The 16,146-nt window shown below is 42.5% G+C and overlaps 2 protein-coding genes across 5 annotated transcripts; one reads left to right on the top strand and one right to left on the bottom strand.

Moving 5' to 3' along the window:
• Window positions 1-5,421: 5,421 nt before the first annotated feature.
• rtf2 (replication termination factor 2) lies at window positions 5,422-16,077 on the top strand. Of its 2 annotated transcripts, XM_086041205.1 has the most exons (9): window positions 5,427-5,614; window positions 6,742-6,836; window positions 7,216-7,309; window positions 7,406-7,545; window positions 8,008-8,086; window positions 12,604-12,714; window positions 13,357-13,411; window positions 15,246-15,311; window positions 15,424-16,077. In XM_086041205.1, exons 1-9 carry the CDS (start codon window positions 5,546-5,548, stop codon window positions 15,624-15,626), a joined length of 912 nt encoding a protein of 303 aa, XP_085897331.1. In that variant the 5' UTR covers window positions 5,427-5,545; the 3' UTR covers window positions 15,627-16,077. The 2 variants fall into 2 exon arrangements, with proteins under 2 accessions (XP_085897333.1, XP_085897331.1); XM_086041207.1 differs by lacking the exons at window positions 12,604-12,714; window positions 13,357-13,411; window positions 15,246-15,311; window positions 15,424-16,077 and adding an exon at window positions 12,020-12,485 and having other exon boundaries at window positions 5,422-5,614.
• Window positions 7,071-12,208, bottom strand: gcnt7 (glucosaminyl (N-acetyl) transferase family member 7). Of its 3 annotated transcripts, none has more exons than XM_086041202.1 (5): window positions 11,655-12,208; window positions 10,647-10,885; window positions 9,797-10,532; window positions 9,212-9,307; window positions 7,071-8,413 (listed from the first exon to the last, which is right to left on the bottom strand). In XM_086041202.1, the coding sequence occupies exons 1-5, from the start codon at window positions 11,680-11,682 to the stop codon at window positions 8,208-8,210; spliced, it is 1,305 nt and encodes a 434-aa protein (XP_085897328.1). In that variant the 5' UTR covers window positions 11,683-12,208; the 3' UTR covers window positions 7,071-8,207. The 3 variants fall into 3 exon arrangements, with proteins under 3 accessions (XP_085897328.1, XP_085897329.1, XP_085897330.1); XM_086041203.1 differs by having other exon boundaries at window positions 10,647-10,882; XM_086041204.1 differs by having other exon boundaries at window positions 10,647-10,761.
• Window positions 16,078-16,146: the final 69 nt, after the last annotated feature.

Here is a 16,146-nt window from a genome sequence, read left to right as displayed (position 1 = left end):
TATAACCTCAATGTGATTATTATCAATATATCACATCATATGACCACAAAACCACATATACTGTACATATTTAAGCGGTACTTGGAAGAAGCAGCGTGGCCGCTCACTGTCTGGTCTGCTTTGGATTCATGAGACGGAGGCAGCAACACTGGGATAGACTGGGATTTCAGCAAAATGCAGACCACATGGCACATTTTTTCTCCTTCTGTCCCCGTCCATATCACACACACACATGCACACATACACGATATTCTGCAATAACGTTGAATTACATTGGTTCCATTGCGGTCCCCCACTGCGGTAAGTGTGTCTGTGACAACTGCTACAGTTGCGATCTGTCCTTCATTAAGTAACCAAGATGGCCTATATAAGGTGTGGGTGGATGATGGCCACACTGATTTGGAATGTGTGTGTGCGTGTGTGTGTGTTTTGAAGAGCAAACGAAATGACTTCAAGAAAGCCAACTTATAGTCTCTCCCACAGCGTCATGCAAGGATGCTTTTTTGGGGGGGGACTGATGAAATGTAAGGACGGAAGCGCTTTTCAAAGGACGAGGACGGACCGAGTCGGGGGAAGATTATTTTTATGAATAAGGACGGAGGGACAATGAGTCATGGGTATTATTTAGACACACACCAAAAACATTTAAATTAATATCTCTCGTGGCACTTTAGAGTCTTCAATTAATTTTACATTGTTTTTTTGTACTGTGGTAGGAGCACCCACCAACCTGGGACAATGGAATTCAAAGCTATCTCCCAAGCAAACTCTATTGCAGCAACGCTTGCCAGCACACCACTCCGCTACGACACTTGACTATAGTGAAAAACCATTTCCCCACCATGTGTGAAACTTTCTGCACTCCATTGCTTTATTGAGTGTCTTTAGTTCATGACCCTCATTCTACTTCAGAGGTGTCACCCATGTTTCTGTATTTGTCCAAAACAAAGAAGTCCAAACCAGCCAAGCACGAGCTTAACACAGGCCACATTTCACTCGTTTGAACCCCCATGTTGCATTTGAAGGGTTAACGGTGCAGGTTGGCTGGATATTAATGCCAATCGCTCAGACTCCAGTAGAAGACTGGCTTTAAACCAGCCTTCTACTTGGCCCCTCTCAAACTCGGAGATCATCTCAGGCATAGTTCTCATATTAAAAGAAAACAAGTTACACAAATGAGACAGATGGTTCTTGTTTGTGATGACAGTTGCACTACTTTCTCGTCTAGCTCTCCCACCTCCTACCAACACCCCCCCCCACCCCCCGCACCCTCCATCTTATCCTTTTCAGCGTTCTTTCTTTGCTATCGTTGCTGTTTTGTTGTCACACTCAGCAAAATAATTACAGCAGTGCGCATGGATATTTATTTGGGACAGTTTTCTATGATAACATGTAATGATAAAATACAGTTGTATACATGAAGGTTAAAACTGTTCATTGCACCATGTTCAGATGAAGCAACAAAAATGAAACCCATCAATTTACATTATTCAGGAATCGAAGTGGTGCCAAAACGATTTCCGGAAACGTGTTTGTCAGCGAGCCATTTAGAATTTCCACACCACGAGAATAATTTATATATTATAACGACCTCACTTCTTATCTCTGCTCATGATTGGGCAACTAAGAAGAGCGAAGCTCCGCGACTTACATGCGATGGTCGGAGTCCTGCCATCAGATGTCATATAAGCGCTCTCATGTCAAAGCCAATAGCTGAGCCACAGATTACCGTTAACAGCTTTATTTAGCTTCTGTTAACCGGCAGTCCAGCACATCAACCCTCACACTCGCACTAAACTGTTCTTCGAAGTTGTTGACATTGGGGCTGGCGGTTATCTGTTTTTACTGCATGCGCTACATGCACGGATCTGCACTATTATTGAGCAGTGTAATTTGGTGGCTCTGTGATTAAATGCGGTCTCCATGAGTGAGAATGTTTTGTCACTGACCGTAAGTGAAGGCAACCTAGAATTGAAAAGAAAAATAAACATTTAATACCAGATAGGGGTGTGGTGGCCATCGGGAATTTTGGTAAAGTGTCTTTGATTTTCCCGAACGGCCGGTCTATTTCTGCGTATCAAGCCCCCTGATATTTATTTCAATAAGATGATTGTTATTTTCTTATTCCATAAGTCTATGTAAAACTCGTTTTACTATCTGTTGTTAAATGTACGGTTTACTCAGGGCTGGTTTGAAAATATATTTCAAAGCATGCATAGTATACTGTACTGTAATTCTGTACCTTGACAGCTGCAAAAGCACGCATTTGCACTCTCAAATGAACATAGCCTCGGCCCCAATGTTATTCATATTTGCATTTTCAGAAAACAGACCCTCTGTTCTCGTAAATAAGCCAGACTTTGATTACTTCGGAATAATAGCAGACTTGAACTGGACCAGAGTCAAAAGTCAAACAAAGCCTGTACTGAGTTCCCTTGTTGTGCTTTCTGACATAACAAATGTGAATTTTAAACAGCTCTGTATATCGCACCAATCCAAATACATTGGGACTTTTGAGTTCAATACGCAAATACATTTAACGCCCACATCTCAAGGCTTTTAGGGCAACATTTATCCCAGCCAGGACTGACGAGATTTGGATTGATCAGAGCCAGACGAAGGAATGCCTCAAAGTGACAGTGACGAGGTGTTTCAAAATGTTGATGGGGGGCTTGACTGGCCGTAACTTCTTCTCTGCATGCAGAGATGGAGGATCCCAGTCAGCTTACCTCTGCATGCACACTCTCGACTTATGTTATAGCCGTGCGTCTGTCACCACAGAGATTTCAGATGAACTACAAAGAACCTTAACTTCACACCTGGATACGAAATGTCCTCTTACACCTGCATGGCTACAGGTGAAAGGAGAACGGTTTTGTGTGTGTTACATGTATCTTTAAGTCAACAGCAATCGGCCGTGTCAAAATTATCCTTGCAGTGACCAGTAAAAGTGTCACTTGATGGCCACCTGGTTGTCCAATGCACTGCACTGCACAAAATACACAGTTGTGTAATTTTTTAAGCGAGATCAGCAACAGGTCACAGCGAGATGGGTGGAGATAGCGGGTGGACCTTAAAATTTTCACCGAGGTTAACGCAGCTGAACAAATAAGAATTTCAGCGGCTTGACAGTTTGTTCAAGTTTATCGTCAAGGTGAAGGGAGTAAGCCACAATTGCTTTTGGTCATGGCGTTGTAAATAACTAAGGCCGTTAGGACAAATGATGGCGGCCAATTGCAAAAGGTGGTTTCTATCACAGTATCACCTTTTTTATGTTGTTATTTTCACACAAGTTAAAATGAATGGAACCACTGTAAAGAATTAACAAAATACTCCACCGTACCTAGTAATACAAGGTGATAACACAGAGGTTGTCCCACTTCTGCGTACACGCCCGCACGCACACACACACACACACACACACACGTAACAAAGGCATGGATTACTTTTTCTAAGTACTTTTTTTGAAATGAAATGAGTGTCTTTATTATAGCCAGCTGTCTAAGATAAAAGGAAAACAAAGATAGATTTAACAACAGCACCATTTAAAATCATGGTCCAAATTCGAAAAAACCCAAACTCGAGACTGTTGGCTTAAAAAAAGATGTCAGGGGGCCCAAAGCAACAGGGTGGGATGCGAGATGAAGGGCCACTGGGACCAAACACCAAAACTTCTATTTTCTTTTCATTGATGTTCAAGAAGATTAGTGCCATCAAGGTGTTTAACTTCCTCCGTGCCTGGGCAAAAGTGGCCTTAAGGAGAAAGTGCCCTTTTTGCTTCAGGGGACATAAATCTCACTGTCATCCACATAGCAGTGAAATCTGCTTAAGATGAAACCCGGGGACAACATATATAATGGAAACAGAAGGGACCCCAAATTGAACCCTGTGGAACACCGTACAACAGTGGGACAGAATGGGGCTCAGAGAAACCAAGGCTAAAACAAAACGTCCTGCTCTCCAATTGGGATCTAAACCACTCTAAAGGGCTACCACTAATGCCCACCTGGTTCTTGTGCTAGTACCAGCACATGTACAAGTTGGCACACTAGTAGGATCGTGAAAAAAAATGCTCAAACAGCTTGCCATACCCCACCACTTTTGCAGGTTTCAGAGCGTCTGGAGCACGCTGACTGAGCAGACTTAGTGGTGATTGGATTCTCCCAGAGGACAAAACATTTAGACTCATTTGTCAAACATGATGAAGGCCAATGTAGGCCAGGTGTTATCCCTCCATGAGTGTGCGTACGGGATGTATAACACACAGACACAGCAGACGGCGATGCCCTTCGTTCAGCCTGTGTGATAATTAATGGCTGTCAGTGTCTCTTTAGTGGAAGAAGGTGTTGACAGACAGCACTTGAGAAACGCAAGGAATGTGTGAAGCCCTCAGAGATTCATGCGGGTAAAGGAGGTTAGCGCCTGAGGAGAAGAACAGTTCAACATGGCTGACCAAACGTCAACTCGGCGCAAGCGATGCAGGTCACCTCACGTGATGATACATCACCCTCATTTGAAGAATTATGTACAGTACATCTGTGCAGACTTCGTGAAAGTGTGAAGTGAGCTCTCACTACCCCAATGACAGATTCTTTGTACAACCACATTTTGAACACATATATATTTAGGGATTATTTTTCATGTAATACTTTAGTAAATGCGCGTGTTCAGAGTTGACAGATTTGCAGATGTGGCAAAAATACCCCCTCTGTACTTAACTCAATGCCATACAGCATGTAAATCAAAAATCTGATGAAAGCAGAAATACTGATTCAACTGCTGTACTTCAGTGAAAGTATATAAAAAAGTACAAAGTATTTGCCATTAATCGTTCTTGTAGACGACATCAAATATCTTTTAAATATAGCCATGATGGGAAATGTTTTGCTTCTCTGAATCTATTGCAGCGGTTGATGTTTCTCCATGTCATTGCCAATCAAGCGCTCAACAACAGTTGTCTTCAACAACCCCTGGGAAAAAATAGGGAATCACCTCACCTGAATGATGATGATTTAAAAGTTTGATTTTTGCAGGGGGGAAAAAAGACAAATCAAATCACGGATCTTCCACAATTTTTATTCAAAATGTGACCCTTCCTGCTTTCAGAAAACAATTAAGAGACCACCATGAGTACAATGTTATAGCTAAGTAAAAACTTGTGAAGTGATCAAGAAAATCGTAGGAAATTGTCCCGATCAGTGCTTGAATCAAACTCTTTCGAGGTGCTTTTGTTGTCATTAATATATTGGTCCAACCATGTACCTTTTGTTGTAATTGGCATTTAAAATGAACAGGAAAATGAAGAAACCAAAGTGGTCTCACTTTCCATGGCTATATGTTCGTACTGCATTAGACATTCTGGTACACATTAACAACCAGTAGATGGCGGACATGCGCAATTTTGTTTTTTGCCAAACGGCCAAAATTCCTAAGAAGAAGAAGAAGACGGATATCCGGTTCAATACAGGAAGTGTCCCGGCTTGTTGTTTTCCCTGTCTGAGATATTTCGACAACATACTTCAGACTTCACCACTCTCCTTCCAAAATGGGATGTGATGGTGGAACTATTCCTAAAAGACACGAGTTGGTGAAAGGTCCCAAGAAAGTTGAGAAGGTTTGTTGGGCGTCTTCTTTTTAACGTGTTGGTTACGTGGACAAACATTGCCAGGTTGCTAACGCCTAGTTAGCTTGTGGCGAATGTCAACACACTTTTAACCCTCGCTGTTATATTTGAAGCAATTTGCGTAACTAAGCTCCGTGTTATTTTTTTAAATAGCGGTGGCAATGCGCACATGTTATGATGTATTCTGTTTAGTGTCTGTTTTTCATTTGTTGGTTTTTGTTTTCAGTCCAAGCGCCATTTTAACCTGTAAACTGAATGTTTCACTTTCTTGACTGTCTAAGCAACATTTCAATTTGCTTGCGTATTTTGGGACTAAAACGTAAATGTAAAAAGCTGAACGTGGCCAAATATCAGTAAACTATGACCAATCCTTATCAAAATCCTCATGCGCTTCTCTACGTATGCCCTCTTCAACCTAAAAGCATGCAAACAATCGCCACTGTGTTTTGGATTTAATGGGCATTAAGCTTTTTCCTCCCCATAGACGTTCATCATAGAGAAGAAAATGAATGTCGCATAATGTTATAAAACTAGAACCAGTCGCCACCCAAATGCATGTGCACATCTCCACCCATGCCCACTTCAAACTCTGAGAATATCAAAACAATCATCCCGATATTTGGGATTTTTATGGGCGTTAAAGACGAATTGCCACCAAAATTCATGTGAACAGCTGCCCACATGCCCACTTAAATGTCTGGACATATCAAAACAATCGCAACAATATATGAGATTGTATGCACCGTCTTTCTCTCCATAGGTGTCCACTCAAGTTGTATTTCGCTTAATGAGGAAAATTAATGTCCATAACATCCAAAATACCGTGGCCATAGCTTTGATATTTTCAGAGGTGGAATTGAGCATAAATGGAGATGTGCATGCAAATTTTCTTGGCGTTTGGACATACACATTAAGCCACGTTGTTTTTTTGCATGCACATTAAGCGTTTTAGACTGTCCCACGTAAATTGTGACATTGTGAGAAACATTTACGTCGCAATAAGCAAAGCAAAACATGTACTTACAGGTGTGCTTTAGGTGTCACCATAAACTGGATTTGATCGTGTACTTTCTATTTGGTGTGTGATTACTTAAAGTGGTCTTCCAAATGCCCTGTAGGTTGACAAAAATGCAGAGTTGGCCGCCAAATGGAAGTACTGTGCCCTAAGTCAGGAGAAACTCAGACGTCCAATTGTTGCCTGCGAGCTGGGAAGGTCGGTGATCTCGTTGTCTTTGTTCATCTATATAGTGTTGCACAATACCAGATTTCTGACTTTGATATTTGATACGGATACGGTACCTGTGCAAAAAGCCACGATACTAATAGTTAACAAACCACAGAAAAAAACCTACATTACCACTGAAAGCTCTGGAATGAACGATGACAAAAGATACAACTTAACATTCTTATTTTTATTAATTAAAAATAACATTGAGCTGTGGCGGATATTTAAATAAATTATTAAAGCTATATCATTTACCGCTTATCATCTGCTACATACAGAAAATCTAAGAGTGCACTGACAGTGGCATAATTTAAAAAACAACAACGTTCACTGAGTAGACTTAAGACAAAGTGATTCTATTTTGTAGGCTTTATAACAAAGATGCCGTCATTGAGTACCTTCTGGATAAATCTGCTGAGAGGCCCAACACTGATGCTGTAACACACATCCGCGGAACCAAGGTATGTTATGCTTTGTTTCGTTTTTCATTTACTGAGCATTACTACCCAATTCACACTAGGAATTTTGGGATCCTTTTTGTACATCTCTTTCTGCAGGACATAAAAGAGCTTAACTTGACCGATAACCCAGAGTGGGAGGGAGAGAGAAGGAACACTAAAGGAGACAGATACGAGGACATCCATTGTGGGATGTTTATTTGCCCCGTTGTTGGACTAGAGATGAACGGCAAGCACAGGTAACAAAAAGGGGCTTAAATTGGATTTAGGCTGAATAAATAGTTCAAGTGAGACAGTTCCGATCAGTGGCACAGCATGGCGGTGCAAAGAGAGAGAAAAAAACACGTGGACTTGGATATCAGTCTACGAGCCTCTTTCAATATGTTGTGAGGGCTACCTTAACGCACAGATCGGGTATTCTTCCTCCTCATTGAGCTTGACGTCATCAAACTACACCGATCGAAGATGTATGCCCAACCGAGTCTGCTCAAGCAACACAAACAAACACTTAAGAAATCTAAACTACAAGTCACTGGTCAACTAGTCAGCACATGTATTATTGTCATCATTTACTTCAATGTTGTCGTTGCCTGGCCTTGGCGCTGATGTACGTGCAATTTGCGTCCGTGTCAGTGTGTCACTTGAAATGGACACAGGAAAAAATGCATGTAATCTAATATTGCCAATGATTGTGCTCTCAGGTTCTCTTATCTGCGCACGTGTGGTTGTGTCTTCTCTGACCGTGCCCTCAAGGAAGTCAAGACAGAAATCTGCCACAAGGTGAATGAAACCATCTGAATGATAAACAATGCTCAAAGCAGTCTGTGGCGCATCATCCCTTTAGTTCCCGCGTTTGTCACCTCCTGAGACAGCATCGTAGCTATGCATGTACTTGTCACGGTTACTGTTGCTGTGTGGCCAGCAGCCATGACGACTCTATGGGAACGCTGGCATTGCTCAGCAGCTTGTTCCTGTGCCACTGCTCCAGACAGTCCAGTGCTTCCGGCAAGAAGTCGTTCTCAAATTTGTTGGCGAACATGTTGTTGCGCTCGATGAGCCACGGCAGGTCCTTCATTCCGTAGATGCAGATTGAGCGCACATAACGACCTGGTAAACAAGAGGAGGCATTTTTGTCCTATTGCCTTTAAAACAGTCTACAGTAGTGCCTTGCGATACAAGTGGCCCGACCTACGGGTTTTTGGGGACCCGAGAAGAATTTGCAAGCAAAAAATATGAGATTCAAGCACTGTATGGTGGCAGTGAACTCAGCTCAACTCGCGTCACTGCAAGCGACATTTTGGCGTATGGTAAATTTGTTTCTTAATTTTTCGGCGACAGTGTGTGTCAATATGACAATACTCTCAGGTAGGGCTGGACCGATAATTCAATATCAATATATATCGCGATTGACACATGATCGATATCAATAGAAAATGCCTCACTCACGTCGAGTGTTGAGCGGCGGAATTTCGTTCAAATAAATGACCAGCCGACTGAGTACATCTCTTACAATAAAATGATATATATATATATATATATATATATATAAAATCTCTGTGAAAAACTAGTAATATATACAGCAGCCTGTCAGTATATTTGTATGTCTGTATTATACTGCCCTCAGTTGACCAGTGTTCGTACATCAGAAGGAAACGCACTGTCACAACGACCTAATCATGATGCACAACAAATTTGTATCTCAAGGCACCAATGTAATCATTGTTATTGTGTTTTTTGGAGCAAATCGTCATTTCCTTTGGCAATTGTTGCTTCTCTAAGTCATGTGTGGAGCCACCCAAGACACCCATCTCCTCCTTTCATGATAGTGGACAACTTACTTTCAACAAATCTACCCAAAATAGAACTCCATATTTGTAGGGGAAAAAATGTCATTTTGTACAGTACCGTAGCAGCCGTTGTGCATGTGTCCTTTTTGATCCTCCCACTTGACAGCCCGGACGGCTCCTTCCCAGCCACCATCAATGTTGTTGCCTGGTGCCTCTTTAGATCAGAACACAGAACCAGACAGAGTGGGTCAGAGCGTTGAGTGGTCTTGTAGAAGCTGAACAGATCATCAATACGCACAAGTTTCTGTAGCCCTTGAATTGGATAGCGTCATATTGGTGAAGGTGACATCTGCTCCGTATTTTGACAGTAAAACCTTCTGGGCCCTTTTTTTTTTTTTATATTTTTTTTAATTTTTTTTTTTTATGATATGTTGCCACAGTTTACGTATGGGAAATGAGGCATTTTATCCATCAATGGGCGGAGCCTGGTCCCTTGTCTCCTTTTTGTAAAAAGCTAAGGGAACATATGATTTTGTGTTTCTGTAGCAGAAAATAATTATACAATAATTAACCCCAACCCCCTCCCTCATCGACTGTCCCTCAAAACCGAATATAAAGGTTCTAGAATCACATGGTGGGGTGGCGGGGGTAACGCCTTTCCCTATTCAGTACTAGGATCCACACTGTACACCTTCAAGTTTACCTCTGATGTGGTTGAGCGTCACCCAGTAGTGCTCATCCGGACTGTATGTGTCTCTGGACCACCTTAGGAGGTCATGGGCTTTGGGGTTCTCGAGAACAAAGTTGACAAATCCTCTTGTGAGTGCGTAGTAGGCTGAGCCAAAATATATCTGCAGGTTGTGAGGTGGCGGGTCTTTCTTCACTCCTAGGCAAGCTACATGGTAACCAACGATCTCCTTGTGTCGGAATTCCGTCCGTCTTGTCATACGCGCCGGCTGCTTAATGCCCGGCGTCATGTTCTTATCCCGCCACTCTTGGCTCTGCAAGTAGCGCACCAGTTCCAGGTTGCTCTTGAGCGGGAAGTCCTGCCCGCACAGATTGACCACCTTCCTCCAGCCGACCTTAGACGTGACCAAATCAGCCATGCAGTTCAAGTCTGCCTTCAGGCGCGAGAAGCCAGCGTAGGTGACTGTCTCACTGCGGCTGGACAGGAAGACGTTTTCAAAACAGCCCACCAGGTTCTGCACGGCTGCCCGATACTTCTGTGGGGCTTTAGCGTCCACGTGAATGCAGTAGACATTTTGTGGCGCGTAAATGGCCCGCAGCAGCCGTACTAAAAGCTCGAGCTCTTTGTGAACGGTCAAGATGAATGCCAATGGGTACTCCTCCTCCTCGTGGCTCAGCGGTTTCGTGATGAAGTGAAGGTCTCTTGTCAAATTTGAGCACTGAATCTTGCTGTTAGTAATGTACCTTTCTATCTGTTGAGAGGGGAAGCGCATGATACTCAACGGATTAAAGCCATAAGCAATTTAATACCATTTTCTTTAATAAGAAACCTCCAAGTATCATTCATTTGTATATTTTTGACGCACCTGACAGTCACGCCGATGCCATTTTATCCGTCCGGCAACGGCAGGAAGAACATCTTGACACTGGGCGGAGAAGGGGCGGCACGGCGGTGTCATCTGGGTCTGGGGACCCCTTAGCCTAATTTCCATCAGGTGAATAACCAAAAAGATGCTGGCGCTCATCACAAGGCACAGCAGGAAGCAGCATTTGGGCCAGCCAAGCTGGCATGTAATCGACCTTGTTGTCATCCTAAATAGCGCTGCTGCCACAGAAACCGCAAAGGAGAGACCCACATAGTCAAATTGTAACAAGCCTCATGAGGGCTTTTGAAGAAGGTCAAGTATGTAGGATGGTGCTAATTGATCAAATGAGCCCTTGTAAGTAGGAGCAATAATAAACACAGGCTTCATTTTTTCACTCTTTGGGACTCCGCCAGCCGTGGTAAAGCGTAATTTACTAAGGTAAATGGGGAGTTTGCAATGGTCAGTCAGAACAGACTAAAACATACTTTCATGAATTCAATGAATGTATAAATTGGTTAATAATAATGTTAAAAAAAAAAAAAAAAAAAGGACGCAGTGGCATGCATATAGGTAGTGTTGATTTGTGAAAACAAAATGAAATTGACCATATTTGGACAACAGGTTTTCTGCCCAACAGTGGTTATTTGTAATACAATAATTATTAGAGGAATAACATTTACACATACACTTCTGTTGTTTTTAAAATTGTGCATGTGTGACCTGCTTGTACCTGCTCATCCACTTAAACTCCACACTGCTTCATCAAAAAAAACTAATACAATGGTAGTTCAGACAATATAAGTGGATATTTAACAATGTAGTCCTCAATGTAGCGCTCATTCACATGCAGATAAGAGTGGGCACAAGTATGATATCCTCATAAGGACTCATTTGCAAGTCAAAATATTAGCACCATGCCTACTGAGCAAGTTTTTAGTGTCATAAAATAATGTCACGTTTCATTTTTTTTTTTCTGTTTGACATTGTAAGAACGTGGGAAAATATTACCTCTGAGGCAGTACAGCTGTCTCCTCATCAACAAGGCAACTCAGAAGTAGTCCATTCAGCTTATTAAAAAAAAAAAAACATCAAATAAAAATAATCGGAAGCAGCAATAGACCTACTCTATGTCCCAGGATTGGGTCATGGTTGCGATTATTAAGAGTGGGATGGCACACTCTCTCTTTACATGAGCTCACACACGTGTCTGCCCTCCTGAGATCAAAATAATAGTCCCTGCCTGCTTAGAGACGGTTGACACACACGTACGCCTTGCACGTACACACACGCTATCCCTTAGGTTATCATCCCCCACATAACTGCCTACTCACGACTTTCCATTATTCTCCTTTTTCCGTTGCGTTTGTTTCCAGTTGGAGGCACGCATATCGTATGGGAGCGTCTCTGTCCTCCGCTTCGGAGGTCTGTGCCAATGCGGTTGTGACAGCCACACTGGCCTGTCTGCGGCCCAGAGTTCGTTTGGTGCTTGCTCAGCTTCTGAGATGATCCCTCCTGTGTTGCACGGAGCACATGGCAACAGCTCACGCCCACCGGGCCCGTATTGCCGGGACACAATAGAAACTAGCCCCGCCCTCCCGCCGCTTACTCTGAGCTGTCATATTTGTGTTGGACTACGGATTTGTCTTGTCGTCTTATGAACCAGGCCGCATTCTAACACTTATCAGTTCCGCACATGTAATGTTGTGCTTCCCGGACCCGTGTTTGTTCTATTGTATCTATCACAGGTTGTTGGGAGATGAAAGCAAACGAAGCAGAATTATTTGGCAAGTGCGGCTGCGCTTTAACTGGAAGTTTTGAGTAAAATGTTGCCCATGACTTCATACACATTGTTGCAGTAAGATATCCATCAGTGGAGTTTTTTTTTTTTTTTGTTTCGACTGTCTGATGTTGTGTAACATTGTCTGTGTCTGTCGTGTGCCGTTTGTGTGGGATTCAGTGCGGGGACCCCTTTCAGAACGCGGATATTGTCGTGCTCAACGGAACAAAGGAGGAGATAGAAAAGCTGAGGGAGAAAATGGAGGAGAGGAGAGCCAAAACCAAAACTAAGGTAACTTGCGCATTCAAGCGTGAAAATTCATTTAATCCATTTGGGCTCAAACAATTAGCAGTCATTAACATTATCGTTATAAGACAGGTTTGGGATTAATTCGCACCCAGAAACTAAGGTGCATTGTGTTGACTGCAAAGCAGAATTGGCTCACACGGCAGCATGTCCACCAACACAAGACAACGTAGACATTGTTAGCTTATTTAATATAGAACATATTGTGTTGCTCCCAACAAGCCACCCTGGAGCATCTTTCTAAGTGCCTTACTTCTTCCTTTGTCCCTAGTTTTTGTTAGTAATGTTTTAATTTCCAGTGGGGCAGCCAGGTCCAGGCTGGACCGAGGTTTGCTGTTAAAATTGTCAGCAATAAACCCACAAGAGGCCAGTAAAGTGGGTGGAGGGCATTTGTTTAAAATTTTAATGAACTTTACAGCTGCTTCAGAGGTGAGAAAGCGCTTCATCACAGTTCGCACCTCCTGCTGGATAAAACCGGGGGATAGTAATAAAACAAAATCAATCTTTATCCGAAGCAATCATCGGTAGAATACTCTGTTGTAAAGGTATTTACTAGCAGTCCTGAAATGCATATCAGTATTCCGGTTACTATTGAATGCTTTTTCTTTTTTCTTATTCTTTTTTAAGAAATCAAAGAAGAGCAAAGCTGCAGAAAGTGCGCCCAACCCATTAGAGGCAAAAGGTTTGTTTGAAGCATACAAACACCCCTTGCTGCGTTTTCATCCTGTTTGAGGAAAAAGGAAAGTTATCAATTCTGACTAAGACGATGGGAAGTGAGGTACCACTTTTTAACATCCTAATCAGCTCCAACCCCACACAGGAATAAATTGGCAAGTGTGTGCTTACTGCTCTAATCAGGGAGAAAAATCTACAAAGGACAATCTGTCAGTATAATCTTGGAGACTGCAAACAATCAGTCCTTTGTTGACTTAGGCTATGTTCACACTGCTGATGCCCAGTTTGGATTTTTTTGTTAAATCCAATTTTTTTATGTACTTGTTCACATAACAAAAACAAATGCGACTTCTTATGCGAACGCGACGCGTGGGTGATGAAACGCATAAAGCACGATGTCGAGTGACGGGCACCAAACCAAAAAAAAAAGGCATCATATGGCACAGTGTTTACAGTAAATATGGTCATGTTTCAAGTGAGATTAAAGTAAAGTCAAATAAAAAGACACCATAGTTACTCAAAATAACTTTGCAGGTTCACGGATGATTCTCAGTAGTCTCCCAAGCACAAATTCAGCCCAGTTGTCGGCATGTGTACCTGGCTTAAGGTACTGTGTTCACATTTGCAACATTCGGAAAACAAAGCCACAAACAATTTTCCATAGTCATTTGGATTAGGTTTTGAATGGATATTACATCAATGTATTCAAATGCCTTTAAACAAACAATTCAGAACTGACCGTACCCTGACCCAACGCCATGCTCATCATTTCCGCATGAATATCAATACGGTCCTCGCTCTCTCTCTCTCTCTCGCGCTCGAACAATCAGAATCATCTTTAGTGGCCAAATATGTAAAAACGCCCACTTAATTTGTCCGCGGTAGTTTGAACCACGCTAGTTTTACGATAGCAAGCAAAAAGAAAATTGAACTCATTCACTGCCAGGCATTCTCTTTTACGCTAAGGTTAAAAAAAAATTGAAAAAAATATAAATAAATTCCTGGGATTGAATGGCTGGACTGTGAAAAGACAAGTGAATTTGTCAATGGCAGTGAATGAGTTAAGGTAATAAGGTGAAGAGAGTTGTGTTTGAGATCAGAGGCATTGCGCCTCCTGTGCTGCTCCGCTGGTGTGGTTTCCTGTTGGCTCTCGGCTGCCAAAACACCTGCAGTTTATTTGTTTAGCTCCAATCACAAAGCGAGTTTCAGTGAAATGAGGTGATGTGTGTGGCGTTTCCTCTTCCCGCACACGTAATGCTTCTTTTTAGCTTATACGACTCTTGACCTTTTTAATTTTGGGTTTATCAACATTGACTATATGCTGAATATGTCCATATAAAAATGATTGAATAGCAGGTTGTTGCCTACATTAGCGTTTTTTTTTGTTTTTTTTTACACACCAAAAATATGTTTCCCACGTATTTACACATCTTTTGGGTGGAATCTGACATCATTAAAATATACCACAGTTGTATTTACAAAGGTAATAAGTCCTAGAATGTGAGTTGAACATGAAAGCAGCTTTTTTATGTCTTAAGCCCTGAACAAAGACTGCACATTTTGCCATACTTTTAATTACATACACATAGATTACAGAACCAAATCAAATCCTAATCTTGATTTGATCATATAAAAATTTTAGATCCAATTCCATAGTCTCATTAATGTGGCAGTCACGTTAAAAATTCTCTAATGTACATCTCTGCTCTGTTGTGCTATGCTGCAGTGGGACATAGCACAGGTCGTCAGGGCAATTATCTCTCTCGAGTCACTCGGCTTGCAATGCACCGCTGTATGAGGAATAATAATAAACCTTTGTTGTGATTCTTTACATTCTGCAGACGACACGCAAGTGGACGAAGTGCAACAGTGCCCACTCGAAAATGGTGGCGAAAGCAGCCAATCAGGTAGTGGTGTGTGAAATCTCAACCTGTGTATTTGCTCTTAGCCAATTCAAATCTGTCTTTTTGGTTCCTCTGCAATCTCTCATTTTTTGGGGGCCTTTCTTCTCCCGCTCAGCTAAGGCAGGAAGCTCGGGGGCCTCGCACCTCTCGAGCTCCCTCAACGGCGGCGGGTCTTCGTTGGCCGCCTCCAAGCGATCCATCCAAGAAATGGACGGGAAGTCGGAGGCTTTCAAGTCCATCTTCACCACCCACAGTTCCGCCAAGCGCACCAAAGATCAAACCTCCAACTGGGTCACCCACACGCCATACCACTTCTAGCTCATGCACACGCAGCACCACCCCTGGCGCCCGGCTGCGTGTCACCTCATTCCGGGCAACGCGCCCAGCACCTCCATGTTTTCTCAACGTGTTGCGGACAGTTTTAATGGCTCCCCAGGCTGCTCACACATGAATCCCCACCTCCCTGTCCCGCCCAGGTGCTTTGAGGATTACGCCAGGAGTGTGTTTCTATTTTCTCCCCTCCTCAGTAACAGCTTTGCCCTTTTTATGCCCGAGTCTCATCTCATCTTTAATATCTTCACCGATTCTTCCATTAAGATGCCCCACCTATGAAGTCACAAAACGTTTTCTACCACACGTTAAATCGTTCAGGATCATCTTGTCTACCATGCTTTCGGGCGTTCGATGTCTGATGTGTCATTTGTATTAGTACATTTTGTTTTGCTCTTGTGTTAGAAAGTATCAAAATAAAGTCATATCCCTTCCTTCATTTGTGTGCCAGAAAAGTTAACGTCGTAGATGAGACACTCAACGCAAAGTTTGGCATAATACAATGACG

This window comes from Filicampus tigris, chromosome 9 (genome assembly GCF_054856515.1).
Source record: "Filicampus tigris isolate MCC_2025a chromosome 9, RoL_Ftig_1.0, whole genome shotgun sequence".
NCBI classification, from domain to species: domain Eukaryota; kingdom Metazoa; phylum Chordata; class Actinopteri; order Syngnathiformes; family Syngnathidae; genus Filicampus; species Filicampus tigris.
The sequence above is the reverse complement of the archived record's forward strand: the minus strand, read 5'-3'. Positions and strand labels throughout refer to the sequence as shown.

Excerpts from the sequence above, each read along its gene's own strand:
- rtf2 (XM_086041205.1), top strand. The coding sequence starts at position 5,546 with ATGGGATGTGATGGTGGAACTATTCCTAAAAGACACGAGTTGGTGAAA. Across the intron at positions 7,310-7,405 it reads CACACATCCGCGGAACCAAG|GACATAAAAGAGCTTAACTT; the intron begins GTATGTTATGCT and ends CTCTTTCTGCAG. Across the intron at positions 13,412-15,245 it reads CAACCCATTAGAGGCAAAAG|ACGACACGCAAGTGGACGAA; the intron begins GTTTGTTTGAAG and ends TACATTCTGCAG.
- gcnt7 (XM_086041202.1), bottom strand. The coding sequence starts at position 11,682 with ATGAGGAGACAGCTGTACTGCCTCAGAG. Across the intron at positions 10,886-11,654 it reads ACAGCTGTACTGCCTCAGAG|CAGCGCTATTTAGGATGACA; the intron begins GTAATATTTTCC and ends TTTCTGTGGCAG. Across the intron at positions 10,533-10,646 it reads GGCATCGGCGTGACTGTCAG|ATAGAAAGGTACATTACTAA; the intron begins GTGCGTCAAAAA and ends CCCTCTCAACAG.